Raw genomic sequence first — 25,623 nt, forward strand, 5'->3', positions numbered from 1 at the left:
GCGGTTTAACCTTAAAGTGCGTAAGGGGTTCTTCACTGTAAGAGCGGTAAGGATGTGGAATTCTCTTCCACAAGCAGTCGTATCAGCGGGGAGCATAGATAGTTTCAAAAAACTATTAGATGTACACCTTAAAGACCACAACATACAGGGGTACACAATGTACGGTTAAAAGCAAACACACACGCATCATGGGTTGAACTGGATGGACTTGTGTCTTTTTTCAACCTCACTAACTATGTAACTATGTAACCTCATGCAACTTGGATTCTGTGCCTATCCACTCCTCCTCCAGACTCTGGGACCTTCATTTCCAAATGAAATGCAAAATTTTCCCCAGTCAGTGATACCGGGAGGGTGTCCATGAACGGGAGGGTGTAAAATGCCGGGAGGGTTTCCATGGATGTCCTCTCGTGCTCATGGTACCCGTACACCCCCAGGAGCAGCGTGCTTTGTGAACGCGAGTCCTTTGGACTCGGCTGATCACAGATCAGGGTAAAGGGCCAATCACGGCCCTTTATCACATGATCAGCTGTCAGCCAATGAAAACAGAAGCCAGTTATCACTGTCAGTGTGAGTAGAAAAGAATAAAACCAGTAACCGGCTTCTGTAAAAGGGACATCGGTCCCAACATTTGCCCACCAGTGCTGCTAATCAGTACCCACCAGTGCCACATATTAGTGCCCACCAGTGCTGCTTATCAGTGCCCACCAGTGCCACCTACCAGTGCCCATCAGTACTGCTAATCAGTGCCCACCAGTGCTGCTAATCAGTGCCCAACAGTGCCACCTACCAGTGCCCACCAGTACTGCTAATCAGTGCCCACCAGTGCCACCTACCAGTGCCCATCAGTACTTCTAATTAGTGCCCACCAGTGCCACCTACCAGTGCCCATCAGTACTGCTAATCAGTGCCCACCAGTGCCACCTATCAGTGCCCAACAGTGCCACCTACCAGTGCCCACCAGTACTGCTAATCAGTGCCCACCAGTGCCACCTACCAGTGCCCATCAGTACTTCTAATTAGTGCCCACCAGTGCTGCTAATCAGTGCCCAACAGTGCCACCTACCAGTGCCCACCAGTACTGCTAATCAGTGCCCACCAGTGCCACCTACCAGTGCAAATCAGTACTTCTAATTAGTGCCCACCAGTGCCACCTACCAGTGCCCATCAGTACTGCTTATCAGTCCCCCCCAGTGCCACCTATTAGTGTCCAACAGTGCCACCTACCAGTGCCCACCAGTACTGCTAATCAGTGCCCACCAGTGCCACCTACCAGTGCCCATCAGTACTTCTAATTAGTGCCCACCAGTGCCACCTACCAGTGCCCATCAGTGCTGCTAATCAGTGCCCACCAGTGCCACCTATCAGTGCCCATTAGTACTGCCAATCAGTGCCCATCATTCCCTTTTCATCAGTGTCACCTATCAGTGCTGCCTATCAGTGCCTATCAGTGTCACCTATTAGAAAAAACTCAAAGTCGTAAAATAAATATAATACCATCAATAAATTATACAGACTGTATGTACATATAGAAGAAAAAATATTCTAGCCACACCAAAGTAGTAAATAAATAATATCGAAAAATAACATATATGTCTAAATCTGAAACACTGATCAAGTAACATCTAAAAATGATATGAAAATGTAAACAATCAGATAAATATAGATATAACGAGATACAGAGTTTTTCATGTGTGGCGGGGCTGATTCCTGGTGGTAGTGGGCAGATTCTTGAAGGGCTCCAATTAAAAAGAAAAAACCCTTTATGAATCCTTTCCTCCGCTCCCTCCATCTGTTCATTATATCGGTCGCCCAGAATTTTCATCATCTATTTACTACAATTTTCAACATTTTTCTTCCCAAAGGGATGGAAACTCTCACCAACTTTGGAAATATTAGGAGAGAAAAAAAATCGGAATATGTCGACGTTCTCCTTCACTCTTCAAGAAAGCTTTGATGTTCCACCATCATTTTTTATTTTACAATATAATCAGATTTAGAAACTTCCGTGGGTAACAAAAAAAAGTTGCTGATGACCCAAGAAAGGAATTTTCTGTAGTCTTTGTAGGATTCGCTCGTCATCTCACCACTGGATGAACTGCATAGTATGGATTCTCTCATCCGTGACGTCTTGTATATATTTACCAACAACCACCACCAGAAGACAGTAGAAGGATCCCCGATAGAATCTCAGACTATTCACTGATCCATCATCTGAAGAGCTGGGCTTCCTCATCTCCAGGATCGTCCATACACCGCTACAAAGTTACCTGTCGGATCGGTGAGTAGAAGGATTCCAGGTGCAGTATACCTTCTCACCCTCAACTATTTAGACTTAAATGATGACCCTCATAGTATCCAAAGAGTATGGATTTTATATTTGTTGGATTGTTGATGCATTTTCATTGATTTATGAGCATTAGTGAGCAGTAACATCTTAATATACACTATATTACCAAAAGTATTGGGACGCCGGCCTTTACACACACATGAACTTTAATGGCATCCCAGTCTTAGTCCGTAGGGTTCAATATTGAGTTGCCCCCCCCCCCCCCTTTGCAGCTATAACAGCTTCAACTCTTCTGGGAAGGCCGTCCACAAGGTTTAGGAGTGTCTATGGAAATGTTTGACCATTCTTCCAGAAGCGCATTTGTGAGGTCAGGCACTGATGTTGCACGAGAAGACCTGGCTCACAGTCTCCGCCCTAATTCACCCCAAAGATCAACCCATCCCTGAGATTGAGGTCAGGACTCTGTGCAGGCCAGTCTAATAATATGACAAGAAGGCCTGGCTCACAGTCCCCACTCTTATTCATCCCAAAGGTGTTCTTTTCGGTTGAGGTCAGGACTCTGTACAGGCCAGTCAAGTTCCTCCACTCCAAACTCGCTCATCCATGTCTTTATGGACCTTGCTTTGTGCATTGGTGTGCAGTCATATTGGAACAGGAAGGGGCCATCCCCAAACTCCTCCCACAAAGTTGGAAGCATGAAATTGTCCAAAATGTCTTGGTATGCTGATGCATTAAGAGTTCCCTTCAGTGGAACTAGGGGGCCAAACCCAACCCCTGAAAAACAACCCCACACCATAATCCCCCCTCCCCCACACCATAATCCCCCCTCCACACCATAATCCCCCCTCCACCAAATATTTTGGACCAGTGCTCAAAGCAAGGTCCATAAAGACATGGATGAGCGAGTTTGGGGTGGAAGAACTTGACTGACCTGCACAGAGTCCTGACCTCAACCCCATAGAACACCTTTGGAGTGAATTAGAGCAGAGACTGTGAGCCAGGCCTTCTCGTGCAACGTCAGTGCCTTACCTCACAAATGCTCTCCTGGAAGAATGGTGAAACATTCCCATAGACACTCCTAAACCTTGTGGACAGCCTTCCCAGAAGAGTTGAAGCTGTTATAGCTGCAAAGTGTGGAGCCAACTCAATATTGAACCCTACGGACTAAGACTGGGATGCCATTAAAGTCCATGTGTGTGTAAAGGCAGGCGTCCCAATACTTTTGGTAATATAGCGTGTATTTTCAGTGTTAATGGATTATTGATAAAGATACTCAGAGAAAGCGCCGATACATTGATTAGGAGAAACTCGGCCTTGTCTTTTTCTAGTCACAGCCTGTCTAAGAACTCACATACTGTCCCACCATTGGACAATTCCTACCAAAGCATGCCTGAAGTCAATATTTTAAATATCTTTGGAAGAGTTGGGGGGATATGGGGTTGGAAAGGGGATGTTGGTAATTGCTCGGTCATGCAACACCGGGGGGGGGGGGGGGAGATTTACTAAAACTGGGGAGTGCAAAATGTGGTGAGGCTGTGCATGGCAGCCAATCAGCTTCTAACTTCAGCTCGTTCGATGAAGGTTTGAACGTAAAACCTGGAAGCTGATTAATTTCGCACCCTCCAGTTTTAATAAATCAACCCCACCGTACCCAAATAAAATTGATATCATTTTTTTTTCTTCCACACAGATAAAAGCATTTTTGATGGTATTTAATCAAGATCGCCCCTTGTTTTTTTTTTTTTTATTATATTAATAAACAAAGACCAAAAAATTTTGAAAAAAAAAAACTATATTTTCTTCTTTCTTTTATAAAACATATCCAATAAAATAATATTTATTTTTTATTATATTAATAAACAAAGACCAAAAAAAAAAAAAAAAAACCCTATATTTTCTTCTTTCTTTTATAAGACATATCCAATAAAATAATATTTCTTTTTTATTATATTAATAAACAAAGACCAAGAAATTTTGAAAAAAAAAACCTTATGTTTTCTTCTTTCTTTTATAAGACATATCCAATAAAAAAATATTTATTTTTTATTATAATAATAAACAAAGACCAAAAAATTTTGAAAAAAAAAAACCTATATTTTCTTCTTTCTTTTATAAGACATATCCAATAAAATAATATTTCTTTTTTATTATATTAATAAACAAAGACCAAAAAATTTTGAAAAAAAATATATATTTTCTTCTTTCTTTTATAAGACATATCCAATAAAATAATATTTCTTTTTATTATATTAATAAACAAACAAAGACCAAAAAAATTTGAAAAAAAACAAACTATATTTTCTTCTTTCTTTTATAAGACATATCCAATAAAATAATATTTATTTTTTATTATATTAATAAACAAAGACCAAGAAATTTTGAAAAAAAAAAAATATATTTTCTTCTTTCTTTTATAAGACTTATCCAATAAAATAATATTTATTTTTTATTATATTAATAAACAAAGAGCAAAAAATTTTGAAAAAAAACCTATATTTTCTTCTTTCTTTTATAAGACATATCCAATAAAATAATATTTCTTTTTTATTATATTAATAAACAAAGACCAAAAAATTTTGAAAAACAACCCCTATATTTTCTTCTTTCTTTTATAAGACATATCCAATAAAATAATATTTCATTTTTATTATATTAATAAACAAAGACCAAAAAATTTTGAAAAAAAAAACCTATATTTTCTTCTTTCTTTTATAAGACATATCCAATAAAATAATATTTCTTTTTTATTATATTAATAAACAAAGACCAAAAAATTTTGAAAAACAACCCCTATATTTTCTTCTTTCTTTTATAAGACATATCCAATAAAATAATATTTAATTTTTATTATATTAATAAACAAAGACCAAATAATTTTGAAAAAAAAACAAAAAAGTATATTTTCTTCTTTCTTTTATAAGACTTATCCAATAAAATAATATTTATTTTTTATTATATTAATAAACAAAGACCAAAAAATTTTGAAAAAAAACCCCTATATTTTCTTCTTTCTTTTATAAGACATATCCAATAAAATAATATTTCTTTTTCTTATATTAATAAACAAAGACCAAAAAAAATTGAAAAAAAACCCCCTATATTTTCTTCTTTCTTTTATAAGACATATCCAATAAAATAATATTTCTTTTTTATTATATTAATAAACAAAGACCAAAAAATTTTGAAAAAAAACCCTATATTTTTTTCTTTCTTTTATAAGACATATCCAATAAAATAATATTTATTTTTTATTATATTAATAAACAAAGACCAAAACATTTTGAAAAAAAAAAAACAAAAAAGTATATTTTCTTCTTTCTTTTGTAAGGCATATCCAATAAAATAATATTTATTTTTTATTATATTAATAAACAAAGACCAAAATTTTTTGAAAAAAGAAACCTATATTTTCTTCTTTCTTTTATAAGACATATCCAATAAAATAATATTTATTTTTTATTATATTAATAAACAAAGACCAAAAAATTTTGAAAAAAACCCCTATATTTTCTTCTTTCTTTTATAAGACATATCCAATAAAATAATATTTATTTTTTATTATATTAATAAACAAAGACCAAAAAATTTTGAAAAACAACCCCTATATTTTCTTCTTTCTTTTATAAGACATATCCAATAAAATAATATTTATTTTTTATTATATTAATAAACAAAGACCAAAAAAATTTGAAAAAAAAACCCCTATATTTTCTTCTTTCTTTTATAAGACATATCCAATAAAATAATATTTCTTTTTTATTATATTAATAAACAAAGACCAAAAAAATTTGAAAAAAAAACCCTATATTTTCTTCTTTCTTTTATAAGACATATCCAATAAAATAATATTTATTTTTTATTATATTAATAAACAAAGACCAAAAAATTTTGAAAAAAACCCCCTATATTTTCTTCTTTCTTTTATAAGACATATCCAATAAAATAATATCTATTTTTTATTATATTAATAAACAAAGACCAAAACATTTTGAAAAAAAAAACTATATTTTCTTCTTTCTTTTATAAGACATATCCAATAAAATAATATTTATTTTTTATTATATTAATAAACAAAGACCAAAAAATTTTGAAAAACAACCCCTATATTTTCTTCTTTCTTTTATAAGACATATCCAATAAAATAATATTTCATTTTTATTATAATAATAAACAAAGACCAAAAAATTTTGAAAAAAAAATTATATTTTCTTCTTTCTTTTATAAGACATATCCAATAAAATAATATTTCTTTTTTATTATATTAATAAACAAAGACCAAAAAATTTTGAAAAAAAAAACCCCTATATTTTTTTCTTTTATAAGACATATCCAATAAAATAATATTTCTTCACCATAAATGTAAACTAAAATATATTCATGCTACATGTCTTTGGTAAAAAAAAAGAAATCCCAATATATATATATACTGTAGACATAGATTGGCCTGTGTGAAAGTTATAGCGTCTACAAGCTATGATATCGATCTTTCTCATTTCTAGAGGCCCTAAAATGCTGAGACAATAAAAATATCCCCCAAATGACCCCTTTTAGGAAGTTACACAACCCAGAGTATTAAGCAAGTTTTTTGAAGTTGTAATTTTTTTTTTGCGGTAAAATGCTTAATTAAGAATTTTATTAAGAAATTAAATAAAACTTGTTTTTTTTTTCCACATTTTTTTTTTCATATTTTCACCAATGCAGTACAGCATCATCCTATGACTAGGAAGGCATACTGACTAAATACATAAATAAATCTTTAAGTCCCGGTTCACACTGAGGCGATCTGTGAGGTGACCTGGTCGCCTCACAGGTCGCCGTAGGTCGCCTTCCATAGGGAAGCTGCGGACCCGTTCTAATAGGAGCGACACAAGTCGCTCCGACCTAGAAAAAGGGTCCGGAGCTTCTTTGGGGCGACCAGGAGGGCGACCGCCATAGACTTCAATGTTATGAAGTCCGTGGCAGCCGCTCCGAGGTCGCGGCGCGCTGCTCGCACCGTGACCTCGGAGGTCGCGGTGCGAAGTAGCGTCGCCCCTATGTGAACGGGGCCTTAAATCATTTTTATTTATTTATTTTTTTTGCATTTTGTTTTCCTTTTATTAACATTTTTTTTCTACTATTTTTTTTATTTTTACATACCGTCACCAGGGCAGTACAGTATCATAATATGACTGGTGTGGCAGTTATCAGGCATACTGACTTGTGACAGTATGTCAAAATAAATAAATAAATAAAACATTTAGATAATTATTTATTCATTTTGTTTTTTTACATTTTTTGTTTTGTTAAAAAATTTTTTACAATTTTTTTTTGTACAGACTGTCATCAGATCAGTGTTACTATACTACTCTGGGGGGTGATGAGGGATTTTTTTTTTTATATACACTGTTATTGCTTATAACGGTGATGATCATTGTTATAAGCAATAGTAGGCACTTATGGGTAATGATAGGCGGCACTGATGGGTAATGATAGCTGTCACTGATAAGCACTGACTGACATCACTGATGGGCACAGATTGGTGTCACTGATGGGCACTGATAGGCAGCACGGATAGATGGCATGGATGGGCAATGATGGGCACTAATAGGCAGCACTTTTGGACAATGGTAGGCGGCATGGATAGACAGCACTGATGGATAGCACCGATTGGCACTGATGAGTGCAAACTGGCATCACTGATGAGCGCAGATTGTTATCACTGATGGGCACAAATTGGCATCATTGATGGGCACAGATTGGCGTTACTGGTGGGCACAAATTGGCATCATTGATGGGCACAGATTGGCGTTACTGATGGGTACAAATTGGCATCACTGAAGAGTGCATATTGGTGTCACTGATGGGCACAAATTGGCATCACTGATGGGCAAAAATTGGCATCACTGATGGGCACAGATTGGCGTTACTGATGGGCACAAATTGGCATCACTGAAGAGTGCATATTGGTGTCACTGATGGGCACAAATTGGCATCACTGATGGGCAAAAATTGGCATCACTGATGGGCACAGATTGGTGTCACTGATGGGCACTGTTGGGGCTGCACTGATGATCAGTGCTTTGATACATGTGCTTTGTACAGATCTCTGCTGTGAGGAGATGCCGCTGATTGGCTCTGCCCTCCTCACACTCTGTCCATGTGGGCAAGGAGAGTCGATTGCTGGCACTTCTACGTCTACATGTGATCGGATGTGATTGGACACAGAGAGGTGCGGCATTGGCTCTTTACCGAGATCGGGACAGCGGTGAGACTGGGGTGACATCACATGAGAGGGGATCCCGCCCTCCGTCATTTCACTATACAGCGGGCGGGAGGGGGTTAAGCTATGAAAAAGACCAAAAACCCGGATTCTATGTAGAGCCGTACCAGATTTTGCGCTCCCCAACTTTATTAAATCAACCCCCCCCCCCATGTTCCAGAGGCCACCTAGAGACCCACCCTGGAAGGAAACGCTGCCAGGCATTGTACGGGGGCGGCACACACGGCAGATCACGGTTCTTGGTCCTCAGGATCTCCAGAACAAGGCGGCTGTAATGGAGGTCTCGGCATTTAGAGGCTGATTGAGGGAAACTTCCCACCAGGAGAGGAAGAACCTGGATGGGTGGAAGACATCTGCAAATGAAGGACCGGATCAATGGCAAGGATAGAAATAATACGAGACGGAACCCTTTATAATAGACAACCGGAGGGGGGGACTCAGCCCAGAAGGTGCCAGTCCCTCATCATGGTATGGGGGAGGGACCTGGTAACGGGTATTTAGGAGACCAGCCAGGATCAGGATTTAGAATGGGCCGGTGTGTAAGGTTCAAAAAAGCTGTAACTACAGTTCCCAACCATCTATGAGATATTCATACACATATCCCCACTCAGCACAAATCCCCCCCTTCCAGCACAAATCCTCACCCCCCATATACCCCCTTCCAGCACAAATCCTCACCCCCCATATACCAGCTTCCAGCACAAATGCCCACTCACTACAGTCCCTTGCCTTCATCTCCCCCCCCCCGCACAACTCTTCCCTCTCAGCACAAATCCTCCCCATCTCTACCTCCCAGTGCAAATCCTCCTCCATGTCCCCCTTCCAGTGGTAATACCCCTAAACTCCTCCTCCTTACACAAATTCTCTTACCCCCCTCAAATCCCCCCTCCCAGCACAAATCCCCCCTTTCAGCACAAATCTTGACCCCCATATACCCCCTTCCAGCATATATCCCCACCAAGCACAATTCCTTGCCTCCATCTCCCTCCTCCCAGCAGAAATCTTCCCTCTCAGCACAAATTCCACTCCCCCATCTCCTCCTTCCAGCACAAACCCCCCCCTTCCAGTATAAATACCCCCAAACTCCTCCTTCTTACACTTACCCTCTCAAATACCCCCTCCCAACACATATCTTCCCTCTCAGCACAAATCCTCCTCCTCCCAGTAAAAATCTTCCTCCCATATCCCCTCCTTCAAGTGTAAATACCCCCAAATTCCTCATTCTTACACAAATTCTTTTACCCCTCAATTAAACTCCTCCCAGCACAAATGCCCCCTCTCAGCATAAATCCTCACTCCCATATACCCCCTTACAGCACAAATCCACACTCTACTTAATCCCTTGCCTCCATCTCTCCCTTCCCAGCACACATCTTCCCCCTCAGCACAAATTCCTCCCCATCTCCTCCCAGCACAAATCCTCCCCCCATACCCCCCTCCAGTATAAATACCCCCAAACTCCTCCTTCTTACACAAATTATCTTACCCCCTCAAATCCCCCTCCCAACACAAATGTCCCCTCTAAGCACAAATCCTCCCTCATCTCCTCCTCTCAGCACAAATCTCCACCCATATCCCCCTCTTCCAGTATAAATAACCCCAAACTCATCCTTCTTACACAAATTCTCTTACCCCCTCAACTCCCCCCTCCCAGCAAAAATCCCTCCTCTCAGCAAAAAACCTCCCATGTACACCCATGCATAAATCCCCCCTGAACACAATCCCTTGCCTCCACCCCGTCCCCTCCTCAGCAAAAATCTCCCTTCTTAGCAGAAATCCTCCCCCATCTCCCACTACCAGCACGAGTCCTCCCCCATACCCCCTCTTCTAGTATAAATGCCCCAAACTTCTCCTTCTTACACAAATTCGCTTACCCTCTCAAATCCCCCCTCCCAGCACAGATCCCCCCTCTCAGCACAAATCCTCATTCTCATACAACCCCTTCCTGCACAAATCTCCCCTCTAAACACAAATCCCCTCTTTAGCACAACCCCTTCCCCTCTACCCCCCCTCCCAGCACAAATCCTCCCTCCATATTCCCTCTTCCAGTATAAATCCCCCCAAACCCCTCGTTCGTACACAAATTCTCTTCCCCTTCCCCAACCCCCCCCCCCCCTAGAAGCACAGATCCTATCCCCCTCCTCCAAAAATAAATGCTCTCACCTCCAAATTCCCCCCCCCCCAGCATAAATCTCCCCTTCCCTCTTCTTATTCCTGCCCCCAGCACAGACTGAGACCTCAGCGCCAAGTGATCTCTTTATTCCCAGGATCCTCCTCCTCTTATTTCAGAGCTGAGAAGGAGGCTATGGGAAAGTTCCCTCCCCCCACAGTAATCGACAATTGCTGTGCTGGAGACAAGTTCCAGTCCTAGCAATAACTGACACTGTAGCAGCCCACTTGCGCCCCCCTCTCCATGCTAGCACATTGTGCCCCAGGCAGGTGCTCCTCTCGCCCCCCACCCCTTGTCCTAGTCCTGCATGTGGTGTTCTCCTGTAACACGTTTCCTCGTGTCTTTTCCTCCAGCCCAAGTGGTGGAACTTCTAGAATTGTTCAAGATGTCTCCATGGAGTGACCTAACATTTTCTCTATCACAGGTCCAGGGCTCTCCTCTAATTGGCTGATTGAGCATCTCCAAGTTGGGTAGATCTAACGCAATGGCCGTCCTGTGGTTCCTGTCCTGCCTGGCCCTGCTCAGCGGAGCCTACGGTCAAAGTGAGTACAAATCCCGTATTTCTGTCCTACATATATATATATATATATATACTGTATTATCAAAAGTATTGGGACGCTGGCCTTTACACACACATGAACTTTAATGGGATCCCAGTCTTAGTCCGTAGGGTTCAATATTGAGTTGGCTCCGCCCTTTGCAGCTATAACAGCTTCAACTCTTCTGGGAAGGCTGTCCACAAGGTTTAGGAGTGTCTATGGGAATGTTTGACCATTCTTCCATTTGTGAGGTCAGGCACTGATGTTGTATTCTATCAGGTTGAGGTCACGTTCCTCCACCCCAAACTCGCTCATCCATGTCTTTATGGACCTTGATTGTGCATTGGTCCAAATCATTTGGTGGAGGGGGGGGATTATGGTGTGGGGTTGGGCTTGGCCCCCTGTTCCAGTGAAGGGAACTATTAAGGTGTCAGCCCAAACTCACTCATCCATGTCTTTATGGACCTTGCCTGCCCAGAGTCTCCACTCAAATTCATCCCAAAGGTGTTCTATCGGGTTGAGGTCAGGACTCTGTGCAGGACAGTCAAGTTTCTCCACCCCAAACTCGCTCATCCATGTCTTTATGGACCTTGCTTTGTGCACTGGTGTGCAGTCATCTTGGAACAGGAAGGGGACATCCCCAAACTCCTCCCACAAAGTTGGGAGCATGAAATTGTCCAAAATGTCTTGGCATGCTGACACCTTAAGAGTTCCCTTCACTGAAACGAAGGGGCCAAACCCAACCCCTGAAAAACACCCCCACACCATAATCCCCCCTCCACCAAATGATTGGGAGTTGGGACCAGTGCACAAAGCAAGGTCCATAAATATATGGATGATTGAGATTGGGATGGGGGAATTCGACTGGCCTGCGCAGGCCAGTCCTGTTCCTCCATCCCAAACTCTCTCATCCATGTCTTTATGGACCTTGCTTTGTGCACTGGTGCGCAGTCATGTTGGAACAGGAAGGGACCATCCCCAAACTCCTCCCACAAAGTTGGGAGTATAAAATTGTCCAAAATGTCTTGGTATGTTGAATCCATAAGAGTTCTCTTCACTGGAACTAAGGGGCCAAGCCCAACCCCTGAGGAACACCCCCACACCATAATCCCCCCTCCCCCAAATGATTGGGACCAGTGCATAAAGCAAGGCAAATTAGTCAAAAAGTTCTTGGTATGATGACACCTTAAGAGTTCCCTTCACTGGAACTAAGGGGCCAAGCCCAACCCCTGAGGAACACCCCCACACCATAATCCCCCCTCCACCAAATGATTTGGACCAGTGCACAAAGCAAGGTCCATAAAGACATGGATGAGTGAAATTGGGATGGAGGAATTCAACTGGCCTTCACAGAGTCCTGACCTCAACCCGATAAAACACTTTTGTAAAGAATTTGAGTGGAGACTGCGAGCCAGGCCTTCTCATCCAACATTAGCACCTGCCCTCACAAATACACTTCTGGAAGAATGGTCAAACATTCCCATAGACACACTCCTAAACCTTGTGGACAATGTTGGAACAGGGAGGGGCCATCCCCAAACGGTTCCCACAAGGTTGGGAGCATGAAATTAGTCAAAAATGTCTTGGTACGCTGACACCTTAAGAATTCCCTTAACTGGAACTAAAGGGCCAAGCCCAACCCCTGAGGAACACCCCCACACCATAACCCCCCCCCCCTCCACCAAATGATTTGGACCAGTGTACAAAGCAAAGTCCATAAAAACATGGATGAGCGAGTTTGGGGTGGAGGAATTTGAGTCCTGACCCCATCCCGATAGAACAATTTTGGTAAGAATTTGAGTGGAGACTGCGAGCCAGGCCTTCTCCTCCAACATCACTGCCTGACCTCACAAATACACTTCTGGAAGAATGGTCAAACATTCCCATAGACACACTCATAAACCTTGTGGACAGCCTTCCCAGAAGAGTTGAAGCTGTTATAGCTGCAAAGGGCGGAGCCAACCCAATATTGAACCCTACGGACTAAGACTGGGACACCATTAAAGTTCATGTGTGTGTAAAGGCCGGCGTCCCAATACTTTTGACAATATAGTATACATTGTTTATATTGCAGTGTATAGTACACATTCTAATATATCATATTTTTTCTCCCAGGCTGTGGTTTTCCTCCCATCAGTCCCATTGTACCTGGCATTTCCAGAATTGTAAATGGCGTGAACGCCGTCTCTGGATCTTGGCCATGGCAGGTGTCTCTTCAGGTATGATAAAAACGGCTTCTTGAATCTCTTTGTCATGTTTGAGGGGGGCTTCCACTTTTTTAAATGTTTGCTATTTACTATCGAGCGCTCCCACGCCAGGAACGAAGATCTGGCCTCCCGGCATGAGAATGAACAATTCAAGTCTATGTAAAGGCAATTTCTTCTCAGTTTCAGATGAAGTGGAGAAGGGCAGGGCAGCCATCAGGGGGGTACAGCCCATACAGATGTAGGGGGCCCAGGCGTCCAAAGGGGCCCAGTCCCTCGGGGATGCTCCAGGCTCCAAGTAAGCACCTCCCCTTTTGTTCCTTTTTACCCCTACACTGACTAGTCCCGACTCCCGCTGGTGCCACCCGCTGCACTGGCTCCTGACTCCCATCCTGCCTCTGGTCACCGCTGTCAAAATTATTGGTTGCTAGGACCGCCTGGCGTCCTAGCAGCCAAGCATATGCATTCACAGGCCCCTGCAGAGGAGGAGGATGTAACCTGATGGTCAGGTCCTGGGGGCCCAGGCCTAAAGTTGTGTAAAATTTCTGATGGCTACCCTGGAGAAGGGTTAGGACCTTCGTCAAGTTTTTAATGCAGTATGTGTCTCTGTTGGGGGGATTCCAAACCTGGAAATTCTGTCCACTGCGGAAAGATATCCTCTCATTTCTTCTTGTGTCTTCAATACTGGAAATGAAGGAAAATCACAGCAAAAAATAACCAGATAGAGGTTAAACCCTTTACATCTCTTTATAAAACTAGAAAAGAAATTGTCTTTACATACCCTTTAACAGTCCACTTTATAATACTTCTGTTGGTGGTCCAAGGACAACTGTCCTTGCCTTATTTGTTATCGGGACCCTACAGTTGACTAAGCAAAATATGCATTCAGCTCTTTAGGATTCCTTCAAAATGTGGTTTTGGTGCTGAGTGGGTTCCCATTGCCGTACCCTATAGAATTTACCCAAAATGCTACATTTAGGGGTTTGGGGGACGGGTAAAGCACAGAGCATACTAACCCAGAGATCTGACCTGTACCATCAGCCGCAGTGTTTTCCCGTATGGGCGAGACCTTTCTTTATAGGGAAGGCAATGGCAGATAAAATGCTGACCCGATGACTCTTCTTCCACAGACCAGCTCTGGATTCCATTTCTGTGGCGGCTCCCTCATCAACCGTCAATGGGTTGTCACTGCTGCCCACTGCGGAATCACGTAAGTCTTACATGATATTATTCCAATACAAAGACTGTACAGTTATGTTGTGTCTACTGTGTTCTAATAATTCTATAGAGCCGTTTATCCAACTGTCCATCCAGAGCCTCTGGTTTATAGACCGGATACATCCTAAATATAGAACCATTTATCCAACTGTCCATCCAGAGCCTCTGGTTTATAGACTGGATACATCCTAAATATAGAGCCATTTATCCAACTGTCCATCCAGAGCCTCTGGTTTATAGACTGGATACATCCTAAATATAGAACCATTTATCCAACTGTCCATCCAGAGCCTCTGGTTTATAGACTGGATACATCCTAAATATAGAGCCATTTATCCAACTGTCCATCCAGAGCCTCTGGTTTATAGACCGGATACATCCTAAATATAGAACCATTTATCCAACTGTCCATCCAGAGCCTCTGGTTTACAGGCCAGATCCTAGCATGTAGTCTGGCTGACCAGAAAAAGGGGGGACAAGCATGCGCTCTCCGACCTGAACTACAACGGTCACATACCCTCAACATGGAGGATATCTTGCCAGGGGAGATTCCTTGGCAAAGCATCTTGTCCTAATGGTGATGAGGACAAGGACCCCCTTTACCACATCCCTGGCCCATTGGATGTAGGGTTCTGTGGACATGGGCCTCATCAAAATCTGGAATCCCCCTTTAAAATATGGGGGGCCCTCAAATTCCACCCCCCCATCCATGTAAAAGGGTAAGGGGTTCATAAAAAAATATAAACAGAAAAGAATAGGGCCGCATTTTTTTGACAAATCCTTTAATAAAAAAAAAACAAAAACGTCCCACAAAGTAAATCCATCATTATTCACAACGTCCAGCAATGGAGATCCACATCGATCACAGAGAATGACGCCCGCCGTCCCTAAAGAAGAAAATCCTGCCGGTTGTCTACCTTATCCACTCTCATGGCTTACTTTTCCTGAATGGGCGCTGCTGCTAAACATATATGTAGCACTGCCCCCTTGAGGACTGCTGGAATCTGCACCTTGGGATCCCCCTGGGTTACTGCAGCATGCACAATTTAACACTTTTCTTCCTGTCTCAGTCAATGATCAGTCTAGGGGTTGTAGTTGTTTTTGTGTTTTTATTTTAAATAGGGATGGGAGAAGGGAAGAGTGGGATACTCCAGAATTGAACTATTCACAGAAGATGAGGACTCCTATCTGTAGATTCAGCCATGCTGCTGGTTCATCTTGCCACTAGATGAAGTTTAGGATTAAGCCTCTGAGTAGATGACTTGATTGAGTAACTATCTTCAGGGTACTCACCTAGCACCCCCCTTCACTCCACCAGCTGACAACCCATCCTCTGACTATATTACTCCGGGGTGGCCCCCTCTCAGGTCAGGCCCCTAGACACGATCCCCTGTACTTATGATACTGTTTTTCCAGGGTCTCCAGTGTCTCTACCCCTCCAGTCAGTTCTCCTGGACCTCTGGGTTCAGCTCCTTCCTTCTGGTCCCCAGGCCGACCGCCTGTGACCACGTGCCACCTGCTACAGAGGAGGAGTCACCCTCCGTCCGGGACTCTGCTCTCCAGCCAAAGACCCTGCAGCACATGTGCTCCTGGCTTTTATACCACATCCCAGAATGCACCGAGACAACCAGTCTGTGCCAATCAATGAGGCTGTATCAAAACCTGTGTACCCATTGGCCTGATTTCCTCCAATATGCCTCCCTACTGGACCAGTGTGAAACAACCCCTAGACCAGAAGAATCACACACTGAGCCCCCTTTGCAGCCCTAACTTACAGATCTTGCTCTCTGTTAAGCATAAAGCAATATAGATTTGCCTGCTGCTCTCCTGATAGGCAGACAGAGCCAAAAACTATACTCTCTCACTAGCACCTACCTAGGAGGGTGCTACACTCACCCTCCACCAAACCGATCCATGTCCTCACTAGCACCTACCTAGGAGGGTGCTACACTCACCCCCCCCCCCCACCAAACCGATCCATGTCCTCACTAGCACCTACCTAGGAGGGTGCTAAACTCACCCCCCCACCAAACTGAGCCATATCCTCACTAGCACCTACCTAGGAGGGTGCTACACTCACCCCCCACCAAACCGAGCCATGTCCTCACTAGCACCTACCTAGGAGGGTGCTACCCTCACCCCCTGCCAAACCGAGCCATGTCCTCACTAGCACCTACCTAGGAGGGTGCTACACTCACCCCCCCCACCAAAGCGAGCCATGTCCTCACTAGCACCTACCTAGGAGGGTGCTACACTCACCCCCCCCCCCACCAAACCGAGGCAAGTCCTCACTAGCACCTACCTAGGAGGGTGCTAGATATACAAAGAAGCCCGGGCTCCCAATTGATGTCCTTACCCAAATATGGCCATTTAACAGTAGAAATACTGCTACTGGACGTAATGTGCAGTTCCTGCTGAACAAGTATAAAAGCCTGGCGGATGAACTATGTATGCAGAGATGTTAGTAAAGTTATCTATAGTAAATATCTGCAGCGCCCCTCACGTAGGAGCCATTGGTGAAATGGGATCCCCCACCCTGCACAGCCCGACACAGCGAATTTTCACAGCTCACTTGAGACAGGAAACAGTCCAGTGCTTGTTTTTTTTTTACATTTTTATTGAGGGGATTGGAGCTTGGTCTGGGAGTAGGGGTATTATGGAATGCCCACTCGACTTCAGAAACTTCAGGGACATCTCTCCTATATACAGCCTATATACACTCCTCTTCCTCCAGCATTTCACTTGGTTGCAGAAAACACAGACTCAGATGGGACACTTAAGGTATTTGGCCAGATCAAGCAAAAGCCCTTTACAGGCAGGAACCATGGGTCCCTTTGGTGTGTAGAGAAAAGGTCCCTGTGTCCAGCTTACATCCCTGTGGCTACTGATCCTTAGGCTCTGTCAGCCCGCCTGGCCGCAGCTGTCTCTCTCACTAGCCCTCCTGGCTACTTCCCACAGTCTCCCCAGACTGCACACTACCCAGCCAACCTAGCTGACTTCTCCTAGAGAACGCCTGGACGTGCTGACCTGCTCCTGCTTTCCTCACACTTGCTCCCGAGCCTCCAAGAAGGACGTCCTCCACATATTTTAGAAGGTCCCGCCAACACCCGAGCCCCAGGCTCGAAGTCACTCCCTCAGACTAGGGGGCACCCTCAAGAGCCACTGACAGTCTCCTCAGAACTCCTCCATTTTCCACCCGACTGCCCCACTGCCATGACTCATGCACATTTATGATTGGAGTTTGCTCCTTGCCAGCCCATTTTGCTGGAGATTGGCCAAGGCCCTCATAAATATGCCAAGCGGCTCCTCCTAAACTCCACCCTCTACTTCTGGAAGCTTCTTAAAGGTTCCAGAAAGCAGGGGGAGTTACCAGAGATGCTGCTTGCTGAGTCATCCAGCCTCCCCGAGTCACTCAGCCCTGACCCAGATTTAACCCAGGCTTGGCTGCTGGTCAGTCCAAATTTACCCACACTAACAGAAAAAAAATATGTACACCAGCACCTAGCTAGGGGGTGCTAAATATACATAAAAACAAATTCTTGTAAGTTTTGAGATTGAAAATTATTGTGAAATCTGAAAAATCAAATCAGCCTTATGGCAAATAAAGATGATATTTTTTTCATCCATCCAGAACTTCCCACCGCGTGGTCCTGGGTGCATTCGACCTCTCCTCCAAGACTGAGCCTATCCAGATCAGGACGATCAGCAAAGTAAGAACTTTTTTTTTGTAACAATGAGATAACAATCTGTAAATGGTAATTATCCTGCTGGACTTTTTCCTTAAAGATAGACAGTCAGTCATCGACTATTAGTCCTCGTTCACACTTGCTTCAAAATGTGGCACTGAATGCCGTTTTGTTAAAGCGCGCTGAATGCCAAACAAAGCTTCTCTCTCTAAATAAAATGGTGACCTTACAGTCACGTTTTCACGTTGTGTTTGCTTAGCTACACATATTATACCCCGTGTGGCTTTCTTGGTGCTTCAAAGTGTCTCCAAGGCCTCCATAGAAGTCTATGACAATGTTCACTAACAGCATCTGCAGCATTTGAGGGGCTTTTATTCAGCTTTAGGGTCGCTGTGTTTTGGAGGTATTGCAGGTTTGAGATATCCCAGAATGTAATCAGCAGTCTCTTCCGGCCCATGTGTATATATTCTCGAAGTGTCTGGTGCAGACGTCACATCTGGTGGCAGCGGGAAGGTGAGCGGGGTCTGGACTGGAGAGGAGCAACTATCAGTCAGTATATCTGGCGTGCAACATGGGAATGCTATAGGGGCAAGTGAGTGGGGATTGGAGAAAGGACTGAGTGGCAGAGGATGAGCAGAGCTGGAGGACCGGAACAGGAGAAGCTAGCACATGTCACACGTGGTGAGCAGCTTAGAAGCAGGAGTTAAGTGGGGACTGGAAAAAGAGGAGGATCAGCAAACCAGAGGATCAGCAGATCTGGGGGTTACTACTGAGTGGGGGATCAGCAGAGCAGGGGGACCAGAGCAGAAGACATTAGCAGATGTCACACATGGTGAGCAGCATGGCAGCAATAAAGCTAGAGGTGAGCGGGGACGAGAGAGAGAGGAGGATCAGCAAACCAGAGGATCAGCAGATCTGGGGGTTACTACTGAGAGGGGGGATCAGCAGAGCTGGGGGGGGCAGAGCAAGAGAAACTAGCAGATGTCACATGTGGTGAGCAGCATGGCAGCAATAAAGATGGAGGTGAGTGGGGACCAGAGAGAGAGGAGGATCAGCAAATGAGAGGATCAGCAGGTCTGGGGGTTACTATTGAGTGGGGGGACCAGCAGAGCTGGGGCACTAGAGCAGGAGACACTAGCAGATGTCACACGTGGTGAGCAGCATGGCAGAAATAGAGCTGGAGGTGAGCGGGTACCAGAGAGAGAGGAGGATCAGCAAACCAGAGGATCAGCAGGTCTGGGGGTTACTACTGAGTGGGGGGATCAGCAGAGCTGGGGAACCAGAGCAGGAGAAACTAGTGGATGTCACCCGTGGTGAGCAAAATGGGAGCAATATAGCGAGAGCTGAGCAGGGACCAGAGAGAGAAGGATCAGCAAACCAGAAGATCGGCAGATCTGTAGGTTACTATAGAGTGGGGGATCAGCAGATGTGGGGGACCAGAGCAGTAGAAACTAGCAGATGTCACATGTGGTGAGCAAAATGGGAGCAATATAGCAGGAGGTGAGCAGGGACCAGAGAGAGAGAGGAGGCTCAGCAAACCAGAAAATCAGCAGATCTGTAGGTTACTACTGAGTGGGGGGATCTGCAGAGCTGGGGGACCAGAGCAGTAGAAACTAGCAGATGTCACAGGTGGTGAACAGCATGGGAGCAATATAGCGAGAGGTGAGTGGGGACCAGAGAGAGAGGAGAAGCAGCAAACCAGAGGATCAGCAAAGGTGGGGGACCAGAGCAGGAGAAACTAGCAGATGTTACACATGGTGAGCAGCATGGCAGCAATATAGAGGGAGGTGAGCGGGGACCGGAAAGAGAGGAGGATCAGCAAACCAGAGGATCAGCAAATCTGGGGGTTACTACTGAGTGAGGGATCGGCAGATCTGGGGGTTACTACTGAGCAGGAGATCAGCAGAGCTGGGGGGGTACTATTAAGCAAGGTATCAGCAGAGCTGGGGTAGAGGATCTGCTGAACGAGGGCACTAATAAGCTGGTGATCTGCTGAACAGGGGTCATAATGAGATAGGGATCTGCTATCTGGGGGTTACTACTGAGCAGGAGATCAGCAGAGCTGGGGGTACTACTAAGTAAGGTATAAGCAGAGCTGGGGTACAACTGACTAGAAGATCTGCTGAACAAGGGTACTAATAGGAGGATCTGCTGAACAGGGGTCATAATGAGATAGGAATCTGCTATCTGGGGTTACTACTGAGCTACGGTTCTACTGGGCACCTTTACAGCAAATAGAAAATCTCCACATGTCCAAGCTTGAATAAAGCTGAAAAAAAGCATCACAGAAGCGTCACGGAAACACCAAAAACATACCAAAGAAGCATGTTGGAGTGGTGGGCACTTTAATGTGTGTTAAAGTAGAAGCAAAGTGTAAATGAGCCCTTATGGATAGAAAGAAAAACACAGATAACAGTAGAAGCTCTTCATAGGAAGACTTGGTAGACTTGGTAGAGTCATAGGAAGTCTTAGTAGACTTGGTAGAGTCATAGGAAGACTTGGTAGAGTCATAGGAAGACTTGGTAGACTTGGTAGAGTCATAGGAAGACTTGGTAGAGTCATAGGAAGACTTGGTAGACTTGGTAGAGTCATAGGAAGACTTGGTAGACTTGGTAGACTTGGTAGAGTCATAGGGAGACTTGGTAGACTTGGTAGAGTCATAGGAAGACTTGGTAGACTTGGTAGACTTGGTAGAGTCATAGGAAGACTTGGTAGACTTGGTAGAGTCATAGGAAGACTTGGTAGACTTGGTAGACTTGGTAGAGTCATAGGAAGACTTGGTAGACTTGGTAGTCCCCTTGTTGGGTTCAGCTATGTCTCCAAAAAGTTAATTCCGTCATAACTTTTCTCAGGTCCTAAAACACTCTCAGTACAACGCCCAGACCATCACCAATGACATCACCCTGATCAAGCTGGCCACTCCCGTCACCCTCAACACCCGCGTGGCTCCCGTGTGTCTTCCTGCCACCTCTGATGTCTTCAATGGAGGAGAAATATGCGTCACCACCGGATGGGGATACATCAATGCCACCAGTAAGGGAATGAAATAACCGAGAATAAGGTCACCAAACGTCATATTTTATCTGATTATTACAACTAAAGGAAGAAAATGATACCGGTGGTTGTTGAAAGCGACAATCTACAGCAATCTACTACCTAAAAGGGGGAATCAATTAAGCAGTCAACAAATTTTGTCCAGTTTTGTGGGGTTGGGGATATACGGGAGCAGCTCATAAAATTAGAATATCATCAAATAGTTACATAGTTACATAGTAGGTGAGGTTGAATAAAGACAATAGTCCATCCAGTTCAACCTGTGTAGGTGTTTGTGGCCGTAATCATCTCACATAGCCCTGAATGTTCTGATTCTTGAGATCTACATCTAAGAGTCTTTTGAAAGCCACCATACTTCCCGCAGAAACCACCTCTTGTGGTAGAGAATTCCACAATCTTATAGCCCTAACAGTAAAGAACCCCCCTCGTTACCTGAGGTTAAAACGCTTCTCCTCTAATCGCATTGTGTGCCCTCGAGTCCTCATGCAATCCCTTCGACTGAATAGCTTTTTTTCTATGCTGAGATCACCATTGAGATATTTATAAATTGCTATAAATTGCCTCTCAGGCATCTCTTCTCCAGGGAGAATAAAGTTAATTTACAGCATTTCAGTAATTCAAATCGAAAAGGTAAACTCCTATATAGACCCAACAATGCAGAGGAGCTGAAGGCCGCAATCAAAGCAACCTGGGCTTCCATAACACCTCAGCAGTGGCACAGGCTGATCGCCTTCATGCCACGCCTCCATGCCACGCCTCCATGCCACGCCGCATTGATGCAGTAATTCATGCAAAGGGAACCCCGACCAAGTATTGAGTGCATCCTATACTGTACATGGACAGACTTTTCACTAAGCCAACATTTCACTATTAAATATCCTTTTTTTATTGATCTTATGTAATATTCTAATTTTCTGAGATGCTGAATTTTGGGGTGTCACTCGCTGGAAGCCATAATCATCAAAATAAAAAGAAAGAAATGCTGGAAATCTCTGACTCTGTGTGTAACACATCTATAGAAAATATAGGAGTTTACCTTTTTTTGAATTGAATTACTGAAATAAAGTAACTTTTTGATGATATTCTGATTTTATGAGATTCTCCTGTAAATACAAAGAACCAAAAAGTGTTCATAAAAAATGAAATCTTTATTTCAACCTTTGTGCAATGAGTGACCAAGGATGGGGTGTTGGGATTCTGTTGGGACTTTGGGGGGTTCAAAATGCCACAGAGAACCACCGCCATGATAATGCCGCTGCTAATTTGTAAAATTTCTCTCTCTTTCAGCAAGAACCACCCCAGCGAAGCTCCAGCAGGCAGCTCTTCCTATCCTGAGCAACGCTAATTGCCAGAGATACTGGGGATCCAGTATTCAGCCCAGCATGATCTGTGCCGGGGCCTCCGGTGTCTCCTCCTGCATGGTAATATAACTTTATGGATTTGTAGCATTAGCTGCAATTAGAAAGACAAGAAAAAAATAAAAATGCAATATGCATTGCTTTGCGGCAAAAAACGCTGTCAAAAATTGCGTGACTTTGAGGTCACAAAAGTGTGAAAGGGGCCTTCAGTAATCAATGTATAGTGTGCCCCCTTCAATGCAGAGTGACCAGTGTGCCCCCTTTCAATGCAGAGTGACCAGCGTGCCCCCTTTCAATGCAGAGTGACCAGCGTGCCCCCATCAATGAAGTAACCAGCGTGCCCCCTTTCAATGCAGAGTGACCAGCGTGCCCCCTTTCAATGCAGAGAGACCAGTGTGCCCCCATCAATGAAGTGACCAGCGTGCCCCCTTTCAATGCAGTGACCAGCATGCCCCCTTTCAATGCAGAGAGACCAGCATGCCCCCCCATCAATGCAGAGAGACCAGCGTGCCCCCATCAATGCAGTGACCAGCGTGCCCCCTTTCAATGCAGAGTGACCAGCGTGCCCCCTTTCAATGCAGTGACCAGCGTGCCCCCTTTCAATGCAGAGTGACCAGCGTGCCCCCTTTCAATGCAGAGAGACCAGTGTGCCCCCATCAATGAAGTGACCAGCGTGCCCCCTTTCAATGCAGTGACCAGCATGCCCCCTTTCAATGCAGAGAGACCAGCATGCCCCCCCATCAATGCAGAGAGACCAGCGTGCCCCCATCAATGCAGTGACCAGCGTGCCCCCTTTCAATGCAGAGTGACCAGCGTGCCCCCTTTCAATGCAGTGACCAGCGTGCCCCCTTTCAATGCAGTGACCAGCGTGCCCCCATGAAGGCAGTGACCAGCGTGCCCCCATCAATGCAGTGACCAGTGTGCCCCCATCAATGCATTGACCAGCGTGCCCCCATCAATGCAGTGACCAGCGTGCCCCCTTTCAATGCAGAGAGAACAGCGTGCCCTCTTTCAATGCAGAGAGACCAGCATGCCCCCTTTCAATGCAGAGTGACCAGCGAGCCCCCTTTCAATGCAGAGAGACCAGCGTGCCCACTTTTAATGCAGAGTGACCAGCGTGCCCCCTTTCAATGCAGAGTGACCTGCGTGCCCCCATCAATGCAGTGACCAGGGTGTCCCCATCAATGCAGTGACCAGCGTGCCCCCATCAATGCAGTGACCAGCGTGCCACCTTCAATGCAGTGACCAGCGTGCCCCCATCAATGCAGTGACCAGCTTGCCATGCACCCATAAATGCAGAGAGACTTACCTGCAGTGTCGGCTTGTCCTCAGTCCCCCGCGTCTGCTCGAGTCCTCCCCCCTCCTCTTCGGCCAGTGGCATGCGTTCGCCTTTCGGGCAATCGGGAAGCGGGTCTCTGACCCGCTTCCTGATTGGCCAGGAGGAGGATCCGTATGACAATAGCGACTTTTCATTTGCTAGTGTCACACAATGGGTGGGCTCGGGCGCACAGCTCTGCGCCCCTGGTCCACCCTTTTCTGAAGCCTATTAGAGCCTCTGGCTCTAATCAGGGGATTAAAAAAAACCCCATTGAACTCGGCACCCGGCTCCCCGCATGTAGATTAGGGGGCCAGATGCCTGCGCCCCCAATGCACCAGCCGCCACTGCTTGCTACCCAGCAACAACACAGGGTGCAGGTCCGATTTATGCTGAACATACCGCAAAGGATAACAATTATTATTCTACAGGATTTATATAGCGCCAAAAGTTTGCTCAGTGCTTTGCAAAATGAAGGCAGACAGTACAGTTACAATACAATTTGGTACAGGAGGTATCAGAGGGCCCTGCTCGTTAGAGCTTACAATCTAAGAGGGAGGGTCAAGTGATACAAAGGGTAATAGCTGTGGGGGATGAGCTGATGGAGAAAGTAAAAAATGCAGTGTGTTAGTTAGTTAGAAGGATAGGCTTCTTTAAAGAAAAGGGATTTCAGGGATCATCTAAAGAAGGATAGATTAGGAGATAGTCGGGCAGATTGGGGTAGGGAGTTCTGAAGGCTGGGAGAGGCTCGGGAAAAGTCCTGGAGGCGAGCATGGGGGGATGACAAGCAAGCTAGAGATAAGGGAAGTCTTGGAAGGATCGAAGAGAGAGGTTTGGTTGATATTTTGAGACTAGGTTAGTGATGTAGCTGGGGGCTGGGGAGTTGTGGATGGTGTTGTAAGTTGTTAGTATTTTAAAATGTACACTGCTCAATAAAAAGGAAAGGAACACTTTTTAATCAGCGTATAGCATCAAGTCAATTAAACTTCTGGGATATTGATCTGGTTAGACAAGTAGCAGAGGGAGTTCTTAATAAGTTTCAGCTGCTTTGGTGTTAAATTAACAGGTGCACTAGATGGGCAACAATAAGACAACCTCCAAAACAGGAATGGTTTTACAGGTGGAGGCCACTGAAATTTATTTTCCCTACTCATTTTTTTCTGATTATTTGTCACTAGTGTTGCATTTGGCTAGGGTCAGTGTCACTACTGGTAGCATGAGGACATACCTGGACCCTATAGAGGGGGTCAGTGTCACTACTGGTAGCATGAGGCCATACCTGGACCCTATAGAGGGGGTCAGTGTCACTACTGGTAGCATGAGGCCATACCTGGACCCTATAGAGGGGGGTCAGTGTCACTACTGGTAGCATGAGGCGATACCTGGACCCTATAGAGGGGGTCAGTGTCACTACTGGTAGCATGAGGCCATACCTGGACCCTATAGAGGGGGTCAGTGTCACTACTGGTAGCATGAGGCCATACCTGGACCCTATAGAGGGGGGTCAGTGTCACTACTGGTAGCATGAGG

General features: G+C 44.5%; 1 protein-coding gene across 1 annotated transcript in view; it reads left to right on the top strand.

Annotated features, from left to right (window-relative positions):
• Positions 1-25,623, top strand: part of LOC309551104 (uncharacterized protein) — a gene marked incomplete at both ends in the record, with an annotated part of 215,915 nt that overhangs the window by 184,558 nt on the left and 5,734 nt on the right. The window contains 6 exons of the mRNA XM_082251550.1: positions 11,186-11,261; positions 13,374-13,477; positions 14,593-14,672; positions 18,312-18,390; positions 21,219-21,399; positions 22,708-22,841. Coding sequence (XP_082107676.1) covers positions 11,186-11,261; positions 13,374-13,477; positions 14,593-14,672; positions 18,312-18,390; positions 21,219-21,399; positions 22,708-22,841 — 654 coding nt within the window. The remainder of the gene's footprint in view (positions 1-11,185; positions 11,262-13,373; positions 13,478-14,592; positions 14,673-18,311; positions 18,391-21,218; positions 21,400-22,707; positions 22,842-25,623) is intronic.

Source organism: Pelophylax lessonae (assembly GCF_965119305.1).
Source record: "Pelophylax lessonae genome assembly, chromosome: 1".
NCBI classification, from domain to species: Eukaryota; Metazoa; Chordata; class Amphibia; order Anura; family Ranidae; genus Pelophylax; species Pelophylax lessonae.